Consider the following 17,112-nt stretch of genomic DNA (forward strand, 5'->3'; position numbering starts at 1 on the left):
ATAGAAGTGATTCTTAAAAAAAATTATGTTTGTTGAAATCAACATATCAAGAAGAAGACTTATTTGAAATTTCTGCCATTCTTAACCAAACACACAAAACTTTCTAATATTCAAGGGATTGAAGAACTTAAAGAACAAATTAATGTAAAACACTAAGAAATAAGTGGAGTTGAGTATGGATCCAAGCACATTGTATTGTAGCCAAACAAAGACAATTTAGGCAGCAAAACAAGTTTGCACAGCCGTTACAAGCAACGGTTGGAAGAAGTGTATCGAATCCATACTCATATGGAGTTGAGTACACAAGCCATAAGTAGAGCCCAAAACTTCTGATTTTCAAATCAAGCTTATAAAAATCAACAGAAGGAGTCAATCTCATAGGGAAGAAGTCGACCCCAAATAGTTAGGAAGAAGTCGACCCCATATAGTTAGCTGGAGTTCAGTTGATCCCTGTAGGAAGAATGCGTATATAGGAGTTGATTATATCAAATGGATTTGACCATTACTAAAGATGTTGAATAGGAAGGATTCAAAGCCTTGTAGAAAATAGAAGATATGGGATTCAAGTTAGACCGGGGATCGACCTAGAAAAGAGCCATTGGAGCATAAAGGAGTCCACATCAAAACAACTATTCAACCCCGAGGTACAAAATGGAAATTCAAGATATTCTAGAACTCCATAACTTTGGCTATAGATCTCCAATTCATATACGCGACCTATAAAATTTTTGGATTATTTTTCAATACTTTTTTACGAGAGATAGGTATGAAGCTTTTTTTTTTTTTTCAGTGGCTAGTTTCTTTCTTGAACTTTGATTTTGTTCTATAAATAGCCAAATCATTTCTAGCCTTTACAACAACTTCAACCACCAAAGTTTTATAACTTCCAAGTCATATTCAAGTGGTTTTCAAAGGGGCTAGGTTTGAAATTTGAGATTGGAGTCTCTCTTCAATTTTAAGCTAAACATTTATAAACGTTATTTTTACATCTATTGATTACTATTTGTCGAGCCTTACGTTTTTTAAATCAAAACTTCTATTTTGATTAGAACCAATTGATCTTTGTTTTATATATTTAGTAATGTTTTTGATCAAATTGATAGTTTCATCTAGAAAACTCTATGTAACTTTATTATGGTTTTCGATTTATTATCTACCTAATAAGAGGTATTGTAAAACAACACTTCCTTGCTTTTGAGTCAATCAGAGTAGAATGAGTTGCTGTATTTTTTGAAAATATATTTTTAGTCTAGGTGACTGCACCTAGAGTTGTTGGCTATAAGTCCTAGAGTGTTTTGGGAAGGTGTTGTAAATGAATTAATGAGCTTCAAAGCTATGGATATGGTTTAGCTTTTTATAGTGGATATTGTAATCCAAGGAAAGAGTCCACTAGGATATGGGTAACGATATGAAATAGTGATTGTGAACCACTATAAAATTTTGGTGTAGTGGATGTGCTTGTTTCAGTTATGTTAAATTACAAATTATCTTAGTAAATCTATTCACCCCCTCTAGGTTTACTTGAACAAAACCATTTCAAGCCTTTTCTCTCTGTCATTTGGTCAGGTATATGTCAGATGGTCTACCTTCATTAACTCCATAACTAATCACTAGACATTTTTGCATGTGACGTTCAATTGATCATAGTCGGTCGGACAAGTGGACTACTAATTCTCTTTTCAAGTCTTTATTTAGTTCTTAAGTGTTTATTATCGTCATAGTTACCTTCATGGAGATATTTTAGACTAACGAATTCTTGGATTACAACCTCGAGGAGTTAAAACAATTGATGACTGTAGTGCCTGCAATAATTAAAAAACAAAGTAATATTTTCCTTAACGATGGGAATGTAATTAGAGGTAACAATTCGAATGGGAGATTTGTGTACTTCTAACAGTAAAATCATGAGATATCATTTTTCTACAATTATATTATTATGTAAACTATTATTTATTTTACTGTAAACAATATAAATTATTAAAATATCATAAACTATAGGATAATATCATTTTATAAAATATTTATTTTATTTTATTTTAATGTGATGTTATATTATATTATTCAAATATTATTCGTTGTTTATATATATTTATTTTTATTTTACAATTTATAAGTTTAAGAACGAGGCTTGGTATGGGAGCATAAGACAAGCACAAGTTGAGAGATGGCATGTCATGGACAAAGTTGAAAATTCTTAGCTATCACAATTTTAAATGGGGACAACAAATCATAGTTGGATTTTCCAAAACTTGACCTAGCTTGAGCCAAACTCCTTTACATAACTATATGAGGATGCTGAAAATTTGAGCTGATTTAGTCATGATACGTTATCTCGGTTGATTCAAATAACCTATCTCACACTTCAAAGTAAGATAGTGCCTAACTAATTTAACCAAAATTTTTGCATGATAAAAAGTCTAATTAAATTCATTCCACAACCTTTATTGTGCACATTGCAATCCAAATCAATTTGGTGATACATAAAATATGATTTTTCTATATTTTCTTTGGAAATTATATTAATAGATATTAGGAAAATTTGATTATTTTTTTAGGCACATAACTAGTAAGGTACTAATAAGATTTTAAAATAACATTTTTTTGGAATTCTATAATCTGAAAAAGCATATCTGACTTTTCTTAGGATATAAATTTCTAGCCTAGGGCATTAATGGGGACCTAGATATTCAAGTTTGGATAGTGAAAATTAAAACTTGGTGAATATCAATTAGTGATCTAGAAGTAAGACTTAAATGAGATACCTCAGCTTTAGTTATTGTATCTAGACGAAAAGTTGGAGGAAAAGAGGTATTTGAAAGTACGTCCAATCCATATTATAGAACCTGCTACGTAAAAGATATGAACGTTGTTGGTCGGATTAAGGTTAGTCTTTCTTTCCATATATTGTTAAAATCACATATTTTAAGAATGTTTTCAAGTTGTAGGAAGCAGTAAAAAGTTAAAGAAATAAGTCAGTCATAGTGTTAAAGAAGGAGATAAGTCGGCCATAGTTTCATAATCATCTCAAATTCATTTGCAATCAATTACGAACAATTGGAGAATATGTCTCGTGTAGGACAAGGTTATGTACTTTTTGAGAAACCTTAAAGATAGAATATGAGATGTTCTTTCAATCTTTTATTACACAACCACTTCTACTTGTGATATCTTATTGCCTTTTTTACTTCAGGATGTGTGGTACCTTTGAAAATTTTATAATGCCCAAAGCACTAGTTGATCGGCCTTTGTTACTAGTTATGAAAATAATCAAAACAAAAGGGTAGTTTTTGGTGGTACAAGGTCTAGGAAGAGGAAAAGCTAGAGATGGTTGATAGAGGTTTTGTTATCAATAGTGACAACAAAGAATACCACGCCATTCATGTAAAATCTGTGCATGTTAGAACTCTTCATAGTCCCTTAATTTTTAAATTACTCTCCTTGTGCCATCTTTTCAAAGTCACTTATTCTCAATCTTTCAATTTATAAACTTATTAGATGTTGAATTTTTTCATTTATAAATTTATATGACATTGAATGTGTATATACTCTACCTATATCTTACCAAGGACTATATCTCATCATCGACCCTCACTATAGGTGAAAAGATAGGTTTTTATACTTCTTTGAAGTGGATTGTTACATTTAGAGAGGCCTAGCTGCACCAATGCATACCACAATTTTTTGTTCAGAGTCTAACTTGAAGTCTAAAAATTGTTGAGTCATGTTAGTACTAAATTTTTATGACATGGTCATTTTGATCATGGTTCAAATAACACAATGGATAAATTGTCCAGTTTTATTTCTAATTCTAATAAAGAACAACAAGATTCTCTTTGTCATTTTGTCAACTTTCTAAACATTCCTAGCTGCCATTTTATTTATCTGAAAGTAAGATAGATCACTTGAAATTGAATCATATTGATGCATAGGATCTAACCTTGTTTGATAGATGTTTCAATCATGGTATTATATTATATTTTTGGATATTTTTTCACTGTATTTGATTTGTATTTTTAAAAAAAAATCCAAAGTGTTTGACAGTTCTAAACAATTTCAAAATCATGTTGAAAAAATGTTGAATTTGTATATATCCATATTTTTTTTGTTAGAGACACACCATAATATGGCTTTTATTGTTAACAAGACATACCATATGGTGTCACACTGTCCGAGTTACTTTTTGGGGAGGCTCCTCACTACTCTCTCATTTGAGAACTTTTGGGGCTACTGTTTATGTGCACAACATAATCATGAAAAGATTCGCCTCCAAAGCGATTTTTTGGGTATTGTGATTTTTTTAAAAGTTACTTATGCTGTAACATTGACTCATTCATGATAGATATCTCAAATTGTGAAGTTTTGACGAATTTGGTGTTTTTTATTTTAATATAGTTTCGTTAAAGGATAATAATGGAGTTATTACTGCAAGAAAGTAGAACCACCTATAGCCAAAAATGTTATTAGATGTAGTGGGTCTACAACTTTAAATATAAATTATATAGCAGCCTTGTAAGGTATAAAACTAGTTTGATGGCTCAAGGATACAATAAAAAATATTTTCTTGATTATGACAATTTTTTTAGCTTAGTCATTAAAATTGTGACGGTTCAACTTAATCCAATTCTTGTTGTTTTGTAATTGGTGTTTGCAACAACTTGACTTCTTAAGAACAACATAACGGGTTTGAAAAATATATATACACACACATACACATACACATTGCTGATAATGATGGCATGACTATTCCTTTTAAATAATAGCCTGATCAATCTTTTTTAGACAAAGAGTCTGATTCTTTAAAAATATTTCCTAGGAACTAAAATTGATAGGTGCTCTAGTGGGATAATCTCAAGTTACTTGAGTCTTGTTTGTGGTTTGTATTATCTAATTCTAGCACATCTGGATAGCTTTTGGTGGATCCATTTTTTTAGTTCATGTACTCTTTGTCAGATGTCATAGGGAGGCATTGAAGTGAATGCACTTCTTCTACTACATTGGGTCTATATGGTCACAAAGATGAATCCTCATGGTAGTTTTTCTATTACTGGTTATACTGAGTTGCAGTAAGTCCAAGGATGTTCGAATTTGAGAAGTCAAACTAGAACATCAAACAAAACATGGAGATGCAGCCCAACTTTTTACCCAATTGGGATACTTTGGTTTAGAGTTTTCCAACATAGAATTGTGACTAAAGTCACTGGGTCTATGGATCGGAAAACCATGATTTTGTTTTTCTCAGACAGTCAAATGTAGTAGTCATTCCAGTCCGGTTATTTTCCTTTCATTGTCGGTCTTATCCTCAAAATAGCCAAAAGAAAACAGACGAAATATGTTTTCTAGGAGATTATTTGCTCTTTTTTTTTGTTGATTTTTCATTCTTTTTCTCCGTCTTTCCGTTGTTCAGATTGCAGCCATTTCCTTATGGCGGCTCTGAACTCTTCTCCTTGGATTCTAGTAAGCACCGTCTCCTCCATCCCTTCAAAAGACCATAGGACCCTTGCCTTCCCTCGCATTTCTGCTATAGACTCACCACCCAAAGCTCGATTTGTCGCCAAACGCTCCCAGAGCATCTCTGTTCGACAGCTCCAGAGACCACTCCGTAGGACTATAAACTAAAATATTAATCTATTACTTGCTTACTAACTGATTCATGGCTAATTTATGGCTAGGGTGTATTTGCTTTGCGCAGTTGAGTACATGGGGTTGCCCGCTAGCCAGTATTCAGTTTTGGACGCTGAGCGGATTGAGCGAATTGATGAAAACACATTTCGTTGTTATGTTTACAGAGTGAAATTTTTCGCATTCGAGGTTTGCCCAGTTCTTTTGGTGAGAGTTGAGGAAGAGTCCAACGGCTGCTGCATCCGTCTCTTGTCATGCAAGGTTCTGGTTCTTCATGTTAATAACCTCTTAAATTTTGTTACCTTTTTGTGCATTTCTTGTTTCTATTGTGTAACTGAGTTTGATGTTATGTTTTGACTTGTGTTTGCTCGTTATGTCAAGCTGGAGGGCTCCCCAATTGTAGTTGCTCAGAATGACAAATTTTCAGGTTTTCCTTCTTCCTCTCTTGTGCTCCTAATTGTTTATTAGCTTGAGAATGATCCTTAGAGTGGTTTTGCTATTTAATAATTATTGGGCTTTTGGAACGTAACTCACTAATTACAGTAGTTCCCTATACATATTTTAACTTCATTGCTTTATATCATGTTTTTTTCTTTTTCAGTGTTTTAATTTTTCTCCATTATACACTCCCTTTAGCTTAATGGAGGTGTTGCACTTCTAAATCAAGCATGGATATCAGTATGTACTTTTATACTTGAAGGAATATCAAGAATCAACGTCAAATGGTTCTGAATGTCAAGGATGTGACTCTTTTAGTGGGGTAGTATTTTTTTATAATTTTATTATTTTCTAGGCACTCACTTATCATTCAGATTGTTTTTTTTAAATAGATTTATAAATTTTAAGGGTTGAAGGGGCAGTTTTGACATTTGTAAAATCACAGTAGGCGTTTGGTGCCAATTAAGAACAGGGGCGCAGGGGTAGTTTTTGTTATTATGTTTTGAGTATATTTTAGGCAATATGCCGGTTTAGTGAATTTTTTTTTGGTGTTATGCCAAGGGAATAGTTTAAGGAATATATGAAGAACATGATGGGAAATATTTTGTAGGGTGAAAGACTTTTCTTAAGCTATAAATAGAGAGATTTTCAAGGGGAGACTCATACTTTGAACCCCATAAAATTTTCTGTATAGTTTCCTTTCTTTTTCTTTGTTTTACACTAAATGTATACTCTCTCTCTCTCTGTCTTCCAACTTATCTGTCTCTCTGTCTTTGATGCCAAGTTATCTACTCTTGGCTCTGGAACTAAGCATCCAAGTCGGGTCAGAAATATATACATTTGAAGTTGCGTCAACTCTTATCCCATATGAGTGGCTGAAAGAAGGTGATTCTTATTCATATAAATGAGGCTAGGATCTTTTGAGCTCATGAATAATGTGGGATTATTCATCCACTTACAACCCCTCTTGAACACATACCATGGAACGCATATAAAGGCCATAAAAAGGTGGGGCTTTACCCATCAACTTCCCTCCTTATGTCTATAGTACTAAGGAGACAACTCCTCTTGGGACATGGAGAACATAAAAGCAGACAACAGAACAGAAAGAGACCTGGGTGTGGATTTGCTCTAAAATTATGTTGAAATTGGGTTTTTTGAATCCCAAAATTGTTTCTGAAGTCAGCATATTACCAGAATTTTTTTTACAAATAAGCTTCAAGATTTTGCAGGAAAAATATAAATACTTCACCACACAAAAATAATTTAGCCATTCAAATGCTACTGAAAAATAATTCACAGAAACCTTTAGCTGACACAAACCTTTTCCTCCCTTTTTTCTTGTATTTGGCTTCATCTTCCACAGTCAGCCAATTCTTTAGCTGACACTCTTGCTAAGCAAGGAGTTTCCCTTCGATCGCTTGTTGTAATGGGAAATGCTCCTTTGGTTGTTAGTTTGCTCCTTTTGCTTAATAAAACTCATCCATTCTTTTTTATAAAAAATCTCTCTGCTAATCGGACTTAAAGGTTCGTTGTTTTCTTTCTACTGTGCCTTAACCTAAGGGTTAATAGCTCGTACTGCTGCTTTACTAGCAATTACTGTGTGATTATCTGATCCTGTAAGGATCAAATTATGTTCCTGAAGAATTATTGCCTACATCACCTAGCTTAGACACAAGGCTTCCTACACATATTAATTTCTGGGCCCACCCAGTTTGCTGTCCTGTCTCCTAATTGATTCAATTAGTATTCCCTTTTTGAATACTACATATCAAGGCTTACTACTATAAAATTCTAGGAGTTCTTTCGTGTCTTGTGAGGCACACATACCTGCGTATATTATATTGGATCTGCCAAGTGTTGATGGAAAGGTGTGTGTGAAGAGACTTGTTGTGCCACTGCATTTGTGTTTGGTGGCTGGTAGTGAGGGTAAATATGGTTGATTCTAGAGAAGTTATCACCCCTATGAAGTCTATTGAAACTGCAGAAAATAAGGAATATAATCAGATAACTTCTGTGAAGTTAGATGGGAAGAACTACTTGAATTAGTCTTGAGCTGTTAAGAAATTTCTAATTGCCAAAAGGAAACCTTAGTATATCAAAGAGGATCCACCTGATCAAATTACAGAAGATTGGGAGGCTAAGGATCATAAAGTACAGACAAGGATGTTGAATTCTATGCAGCCTCATGTTAGTAATCAAGTTATCAGTTGTAAAATTGCTAGGGATATGTGGATGATGCTTGAGTGTATCTTCTATCAAGAAAGCATCTTGTCTAATTTGATCAGGTGGATCCTCTTTGATATACTAAGGTTTCCTTTTGGCAATTAGAAATTTCTTAACAGCTCAAGACTAATTCAGAAGATTGGGAGGCTAAGGATCATCAAGTACAAACATGGATGTTGAATTCTATGCAGCCTCAAGTTAGTAATCAACTTATCAGTTGTAAAATGGCTAAGGATATGTGGAAGACACTTGAGTGAATCTTCTATCAAGAAAGCATCTTGTCTCATGTGTATGAGTTATATGTTAAGTTTTTCAGCATGAGCAAGGGAAATGAAACTGTGACGTAGTACTTCACTCAGACGCATGGGGTGTTGCAAGAGATGGTGGTACTTCATCCTTTTATCATTGATCATGTGAAACTACAAGAAAAGGATGGACAGATACAAGTGTCAGATTTTTGGATAGATTGGAACCAAAATATGAGGCTCTACAAGCACAGATGTTAGTAGACGATGTGGGGCTTACTCTTGAGAAGGCTTATAACAATGTAATTAGAGCAGAGAGTGCAGTACTATAAAAAAACCAGCAACTTTAATCTATTCTCTACTCCTTGATCTAAGATAGCTAGGGGGAGAGGGGGAGGTAGAAGACATGGTCATGATGGAGAGGCAGAAGCCGAGAACGTGGATATAGGAAATGCTCACATTGTGGACGGACCAACCACAATTCAAGTAAATGCTGGGAGAAATTTGGAAAACCTGTGTGGCCTAACTCCTTTATATCTAAAAGCACTGGAAGTGCACAAGAATCTATTGCTAGTCCACATGGTGAAATTCTGCTATTACTTCATTGTTTGGGACAACTCACAACTATACCCATGACTGCTCCTACTATGGTTGGTAGATCATCTTCCACTCATGCCACTCTAGCTACGCTAGGTATGTTTGCACTACATATTTCTTCTCAGCGATCATGAGTTATTGATTCTGCAATATATATTCTGAGGAGGTCTTCTAGATGCTACTTAAGCCAGTTTATAGACCGTGTTGAGAGGTGTTGCTGTGATACCTTTCTTGTGGCATCTAATAGTTGGTACATCCATCCCCATTAAAGTTTTATTAGTTTCCTCTTACTCTTTTCTTAAGATATTTTCTTTCAATGTCGATCATGCCAACTTGGGAAGCACCGTAGTAGTTCTTTTCCATTGAGTAGCAGCCATATTACAGTTCCATTTTAGTTAGTCCATTTTGATGTTTGGGGTCCTTGTCGGGCTTCCACATTGTTTGGATTTCATTATTTTTTGACTTTTATAGATGAATATAGAAGAGTTACCTGTGTGTATCTCCTCAGGGAAAAATTTGAAGTCTTCGATGTATTTATCAAATTTTTCTCTAAAATTGAAGCTCAATTTGGTGCTTCAATTCATGTGTTCTGGTCTAATTGTCTTGAATTTATGAATAAACAATTTTCATCTTTTGTGCATCTCATTGGTTTATTCATCAATCATCATGTGTGTATACCCCACAACAAATAGGGTTGCTAAATGGAAAAATCGTCATTTGCTAGAAGTAGCTCATACTCTATTATTAAGACGAATGTCTTCTATTGGGAGATGTTATTCTAACCTCTTGGTACTTAATTAATAGAATACCATCCTTTGTTTTGGTTGGAAAAATTCCATTGCAAGTTTTGAAACCATAATGTTCCTTATTTGAAGTCACACCCAGGGTGTTTGGTTCCTTGTGTTTTGTTAATTCATTTGGTCCACACTGTGACAAATTTTTTCCTCAGGCTGTAGAGTGCATTTTTCTTGGTTATCCTCATAATCGAAAAGGTTATAGATGTTAAGATCCTACTAATAGGAAAACTTATATTTTAGCAGATGTAACATTTTTTTAGACTATACCATTTTTTAGTGTATCTCCTAAGACATGTGGCTATTGAGTCCCCTATTCTTGTTCTAGTTATGGACAATCCCACTGTACCTTCCACTGTTTTGCCTCATGAACCATTGCAAGTATATCGGCACAAAAAGGTAAACAAACAACAGCCCACTAGTGGATTGCAACATCAAGGCTCCTCTATGGCCCCTTCTGACATGGTTGAATCATTTTGCTCTAAGCTTGTGGACCTTGTTTTCATTGATGTGCATCTTCACATTGCCATAAGAAAAGGTACTCATCATCCTATTTCATAGTGTGTTTCTATCCATAATTTGTCTCCTTCATTCTGGTATTTTGATGCTTCGTTGTCCAGTGTTCCTATTCCAACTAAAGTATAAGCTGCCTTGTGTTCGCTTGAGTGGAAGAAAGTTGAGATGGATGCCTTTGTTGACTAGGAATACCTGGACCTCGGTAGAACCTCGTACAGGTGCTGCCATTGTAGGCTCTCATTTGGTGCCTCCTATCAAATGTAATGCTGAGGGGACGATTGAAAGATATAAGGCACGACTAGTGGCTAAGGGTTACACCCAAACATATGGTGTGGATGTATTTAATACTTTTTTTCCAATAGCCCATATGACTATAGTCTAGATTCTAGTTTCTACTCTTGTAGCTAAGAGGTGACCCTCGTTTCTGTTAGATATAAAAAATGTTTTTCTCTATGGTGACCTTCAGGAGATGTACATATAGCAATCTCCTGGGTTTGTTGCTCAAGGGGAGAACGACAAAGATTGCAAGTTGCATAAATCTATGCATAGGTTGAAACAAAGTCCTTGGGCCTGGTTCAATAACTTCAGTACGGTTGTCATAGCATTTGGGTTTGTTAGGAGCCACTGTGATCATTCCTCGTTTGTTTTACATCGGTCATTAAGGAGTGTGATTCTTATAGGGGGGTTAGTCCCCCAAATGGATTTTTGAAGTTCAAGTTCATGTCCAACATGAAGATCATGTTAGTCATGTACATGAAGATCATCTTCGCACTTGGTGTTAGTGTTGACGACTTCATTTACACTGGAAAACAGTTTCCAGTGTTAGTGCCCCAACATGAGAAAAACATAAAAAACAAGAGAATCCCTAAACCTTTACAGTACATTTAATTACAACATAATCCTTAAACCCCAAATTAGGTAAAACAACCATTATTACTACACGAATAAGTTAATTAAATATATTAATATATTTCTTAATTGAATTAGATATTTTATTGTGCATTAATATGGTAATTACATGAGCCAATGAAATACGTACATGATTAATTACAAATAGTAAATAAATAACGTTATAAATAACAAAAACGAAAGTAATACGTTGAGTTATTAATTTATTAATAACATATGATATACTTTAACCTAAAATTAAATAATTTAAGAGAAAAAATTGATCTAATCATAACTTTAACACACTATATATTTTTACATAATATATTTTATGTATTATTAATTAATAATATATTATCACAAAATTTAAAACCATTGGTTTAATTAACTATAGCAATCAGATAATTATGCCAAAATAATTTATCAAATATTTATTTTAATAATATTTTAATTATGACTATTAAATCACTATTTTAATATAGTAATTATAAAATAAATATATTAAATAAATAAAATAATTATTTTATAAATATAAATAATTATTTTATAAATAAATTTTATAAATTAATGATTTTTATGACGATAGTTTAATTTTTCCTAACTTAAGAAAAATTAAACCATCGTCGTCTTCCTCAGCGGCTAGCCAGCGGGCGACGGCGATGGGCGAGTGGGCAATGGCAACGGCGGCGGGCAATGCCGACAGAGGCAGCCCTCCGACGGTACGCCGAGAGGGAGAAGAGTGGGAGGCCGAGAAGCTCTGCAATAGATGCTCGACCTCCCGTGCTCTGCGACGGAGGTCGAGAGGGAGAGGAGAGGGAGGATGGCTGTTAAACCGAAGCCGATGGCTGAAATCAAAGCCGAATGGGGAAATCGATGCCGAATCGAAGTAGAAATTAAAAAAATCGAAGCCCAAATGTCAAAATCGAGCAGGAGGTTCAGAGGGAGAGCGAGTCCGAGATGGAGAGAAGGACGCCGAAAGGACGTTTGCAGCAAGATGGACGCCGTGGAGAGGGAGACCGGAGAGGGACGGTGAAGACGAGAGAGGGAGCAGAGAACGAGAGAGGGCTACGGGAATGAAATGGCAGAGAGGGTGTGCGGCAGAGAGAGCCCCGCGATAGTGTCATGTACATGATTCTCAAAATCGGGCGGAAAACACTTTCTGCCGTTTACTCTTGGGACATGAATTCCTGAGTCATGGATGATCATGTACATGACATGAAGTTTGGCGTTCCTTAACGACTTCAGGACATGAACTGAGTAATGCGCATGAAGATCATGTCCTGAGTCATGTTGACTAACCCCCCCATAGTGTATGTAGATGACATAATGTTGTCTGGTAGTGATACCCAGGGGAGTGAAGAAGTGAAAGCCTATCTAAGCAGCCACTTCAAACCTAGGATCTTTGATCTCTAAAATTCTTTTTGGGATTGAAGTCACTAAAAGCAAGCAAGAGATAATACTTTCCCAGAGGAAATCATTGAAAGTCTTTTTTTGCAAATTCGGCAGCAGATGTGCTTGCCAAGCAGGGAGCGTCCCTTCAATCTCTTGTTGTTAGGGATCTGCTCCCTCTTCTTTTGTAAATTCTCTCTTGTTTATATAATACGTCTTTATAAAAAAAAAAAAAAACTTTCATAGAGGAAATATAATACTGACATGCTATGCAAGTATGGGCTTTTAAGAGTCAAACTAGTTTACTCTTATGGAGGTTGGTCATAATTTGTGGAATGAGGATAACCCGTTACTAAAAGACAAGACCATGTATAGAAGACTAGTGCGATAATTGATATTTGAGATTCTGACAAGACTTGATATTATTTTTTCTATTAATATGGTGAGTTAGTTTATAAAGTCTCCATGCAAAGTTCCTCTTGAAGTAGCTAAGAGAATCTTACGGTATTTGAAGTGAGCTCTAGGCAAAGGGCTATTTTATACTTCTCATGATTATCTTAAGATTTATGGATTTTACAATGCAAATTATGCTGGATCAAAACTTGATAGGAAATCCACTATAAGGTTCTGTGTATTTGTTGGAGGAAATCTTGTTAGTTGGAAAGTAAGAAACAAAATGTGGTAGAAGAGTCTAGTGCTGAGGCGATGTATTGATGGTTGGCCCACACAATGAGTGAGCTCATGTGGATTCATTATGTGTTGAAGGAGTTTAAAGTTGTAGTTGAAGAGCCTATGGTGCATGTGATATTAAAGTGGCTATTTTCATTGCTAATAATCCTGTCTTTCGTAAGAGGACAAAACATATTGAAGTTGATCTTCATTTTGTAAGAGATTAGTGATGGACGGCAAGTTGATTACTGTAAATGTCCAGACCGTTAATCAGATTGGTGATATCTTTACAAAACCTCTTGGAAAGCGAAACTTAAATAACTTTTGTACCAAGCTGGGTTTGTTGGGTATATAAGCCCAACTTGAGAGGGAGTGTTCAAAATCAGGGGTATTTTAGTTATTACATAGTGGTGGTATATCTGTAATAACGTAGCCAAGAGGTCCCAGATTTATAGTATGGAGTTGGGGTTGTTACTATGTAATTTTTAGATTATTTTAGATGCGTTTTTTTGGCTCTTATGTACAAGTTCCTATGTAAGGGGCAATGCAGTCTTTCTGTAACACATCTTCAGAGGCTTAATAAGATAAAGATGGGAATCAACTTCTCCCTCCGTTGAGTAGGCTCTCAACTAACCTTCTTTTCCCTCTCGCTTCTTGCTTTCTTTTCCTCTCTCTTCTTGCTTTCTTTTCCTCTCTCTTCTCTCATCTCATTTTACAATACTCTATTTTAATGGTAATGAGCCACTGAGACTTTTTTCTCTGGCCACTCAGGCATGGTGAACTCACACATGCTTATATTACTTATACGGTGACCCAATGTAGCAACTCTTAATGAAAAATAATGTTCTATTCTAAATCAAATATGCAATTTTTTTTCAGGATTCATTTGACATTGGTTTGGTCTGGGAAATGCAGCTTCGATGGTCAACAGAATATCTTGCAATACCAACCTAAGCAACTCAGAAGTACAGCAGCTCACTTCTGACACTGTTATTGAGGTGGCCACAATTATTTTTTGCTTGCGTTAAACAGTGAGGTGTGCCGTATTTTTTCTTTAAAAGTAATACTAATTATTTCATTACTTATAGGTTGGCATTGACATTCCCTTCGCTTTCCGGGCATTACCAGTTGAAATGATTGAATCAACTGGAGCCCAGGTTCTTGAACAACTGTTGGGAATTATGCTTCCCCGCTTCTTGGCACAGGTTAGAGAACTTGCAGAAACATCTACTCTTATTAGTTCATTTTTATTGTTCTATTCCTCATATTTTCCTAGAAAATGCTATCAAACTATTCCTTTAGCATCCAGTGAGGCCTTTTTTTGTTAAATATATTCAATATTTTCATATCAAATTTTTTGAAAAGTCAGCTGTAGGTGGTTGGCAAACTACTAATTTGAAGTAGAATTTTCTCTCTTATTCATATCGTCATCTCTATTATTTTAAAACATTTTGGATGTGCATTTCTTTTCAAAATCCAGTGTTTTTTTTTTCAGTTTTGCATGCTAGATCATGTCATGATTTATGAAATACTTGGAAGTATATACCAGTATCTTTTTTTTTTTTTTGGAATTCTGCAAATAACATAGCTATATATAGAAGCTTTTTCCAATATTTTCTTTAGTAGATGCATCCTAACCTTTTTATTTATTCATTTGAAACTTGTTGCGGTGTAGACCTATCCTTTGCTTGGGCTAATGTTTATGTCCTTAGATTAGGGATTAACTCTGAGGTATCAACTGTTCCAGTATCTGAATATATTTTATGTTAGATAACATACTTGAGCTGTTGAAAGTATTATACCGGCTGATTTGTTTTATTTTTCCAGCTGGTATCATGTTCTTCTTTTTTGAATGAGATGATGAATTAATTAAAGAAACAAATTACAAGCTAAAGGGGAACTCCCCTTGTAACAAGAGATTGAAGGGAGACTCCTTGTTTAGCCAAAGAATTGGCAACATCAGTTGCTGATATAGGCACATGAGACCAAGCACAATTAAAGTAAGAAACAAGAGGTACTGGATTCTCTTTCGGATAGGCCCTGAAAGGAGAAGGAAGGCTGGAATGCCAACAGACGTCTATTGTCTAATTCACCCGACCCAGTAGGAGGACTGGTAGCATTTGAAGACCAACTAATGACAATCTTGTAATCTCCTTCAATAATAAGAGTAACATTAAAATGATCATGAAAAATGAGTGGCCCTTGAAAAAGTGTAAATAACTCGCCTGAAGTAGAGTCTGAAATTCCCATTGGCCCTCAAATAAGTAAGAAGCTGAACACCTGAAGAATCATGAATAACCCCGCCAAATCCAACTTGACCAGGACTCCCAACAGCATTACCATCAAAATTAATTTTTAAGTAGTCAATTGGGGAGGCGGGGGGGGGGGGGGGGGGGGGGGGGGGGGGGAGGAGTCCATATAGTCATGCTAGGAGGTCAAGAAAAAACCTTTTTGGAGGCCTGCTGGTAGAGATGAAGTCAATCCCCATTGACAAACAACCAATCCAATTTGGATAAAACTGGTTTTTCTGTCTATTTGACCATGTATACACGCCTTTTCAGATAGACTAATTTCCTCCAATCCATTATTACTGGTGAAACCAGCAAAAACTCATATAGAAGAAATAATGCGAGTGTAAGGAGGCATTTTATCACTAAAAAAAGAACAACATTTAAAATCACCAGCCAACAGCCAAGGAGCAGTCCATAACCGAGTGTGATCATTTAGCTCATCCCAAAAACATTACACTCAATGTATCTGGTCGGTCCATTACCCCTGCAATACCCCAAGTCTGCCTATTATTTTTTCGTCTCTAATTTTTAACCCAATCAAGGAAATCCCCATAATATCATCAAGACAGTCAATCAAAAATTGTATTCCACATAATTAGGATTCCTCCTGAGAATCCAATGGTAGAGTAGCACCATAATTCATGAGCAATTTGATCATTCATTTGTTAGAGTTTAGTTTCTTATGAAATTACCAAAGACACCTTGTTTGATTCCAAAAAAACCACAGATTGAAGCTTTTTTCCTTTGACTTCCAATCCACGAACATTCCAAGATAATACAATCATTTTTTTGTTTTTCACTCCTGAAATATGAAACAATATGTTAGATTTTGAAAAAACATTGAATTCGTTGGGACATCTACTAGTTACCAAAATATATAAAGAGTAAATTACTCTAGCGAAGAGGCAGATGCTAGAGATTTGGTTCTTGTACCATGTTTGGGTATTCTGCAATGGATGTAAAGCTGATCATTACTGGGTATAGTGGTTATTATTTTGATTGTTAAACTTTTGCTCATATGGTTTCTGGCAGCTTTTGAAAGATTATCAAGCATGGGCTTCCGGTGACATCTCCAGGCAAGCCCTTGGCACTGGTGAAATTTGAGGCTGATGGATCTCATTCAGGATAGATTAGGATCTCACTGTGCATACTTCTCTTAGTCTCTTATTTTATAGAACGACGGTCTTAATTTGTTGTATTTCACTGTACAAGAAATTATGTGAACGCCTGCTGTGTAGTTCTTTCTTGACCATATATTTGCCTATGCCTTTCGGGCACTTTTCTTCTTAAACTTATTCTTTCTGGTTCTGAGAATCGTTAAGAAAGGTTACCTGGAGAAACATTGCATGAAGTTTGTTCTTTAAAAACAATTTCGGACTGGACCAGCTGATTAAACTGGATTGAGCCAGTTTCCTATTTAAGTTTGTCATTTTTAATTTT

At 35.1% G+C, this 17,112-nt stretch overlaps 1 protein-coding gene across 2 annotated transcripts; it reads left to right on the forward strand.

Annotated features, from left to right (window-relative positions):
- The first annotated feature begins 5,175 nt into the window (after positions 1–5,175).
- Positions 5,176–17,048, forward strand: LOC137944681 (uncharacterized). Of its 2 annotated transcripts, none has more exons than XM_068790397.1 (6): positions 5,176–5,599; positions 5,690–5,880; positions 6,001–6,046; positions 14,297–14,379; positions 14,470–14,586; positions 16,705–17,048. In XM_068790397.1, the coding sequence occupies exons 1-6, from the start codon at positions 5,422–5,424 to the stop codon at positions 16,774–16,776; spliced, it is 687 nt and encodes a 228-aa protein (XP_068646498.1). In that variant the 5' UTR covers positions 5,176–5,421; the 3' UTR covers positions 16,777–17,048. The 2 variants fall into 2 exon arrangements, with proteins under 2 accessions (XP_068646498.1, XP_068646499.1); XM_068790398.1 differs by having other exon boundaries at positions 5,391–5,454; positions 5,670–5,880.
- The last annotated feature ends 64 nt before the right edge of the window (positions 17,049–17,112 follow it).

This window comes from Aristolochia californica, unplaced genomic scaffold (assembly GCF_029961685.1).
Source record: "Aristolochia californica isolate CCGP_79_NKW_82.1479 unplaced genomic scaffold, dmAriCali1.0.hap1 SCAF_11, whole genome shotgun sequence".
Classification (NCBI taxonomy): Eukaryota; Viridiplantae; Streptophyta; class Magnoliopsida; order Piperales; family Aristolochiaceae; genus Aristolochia; species Aristolochia californica.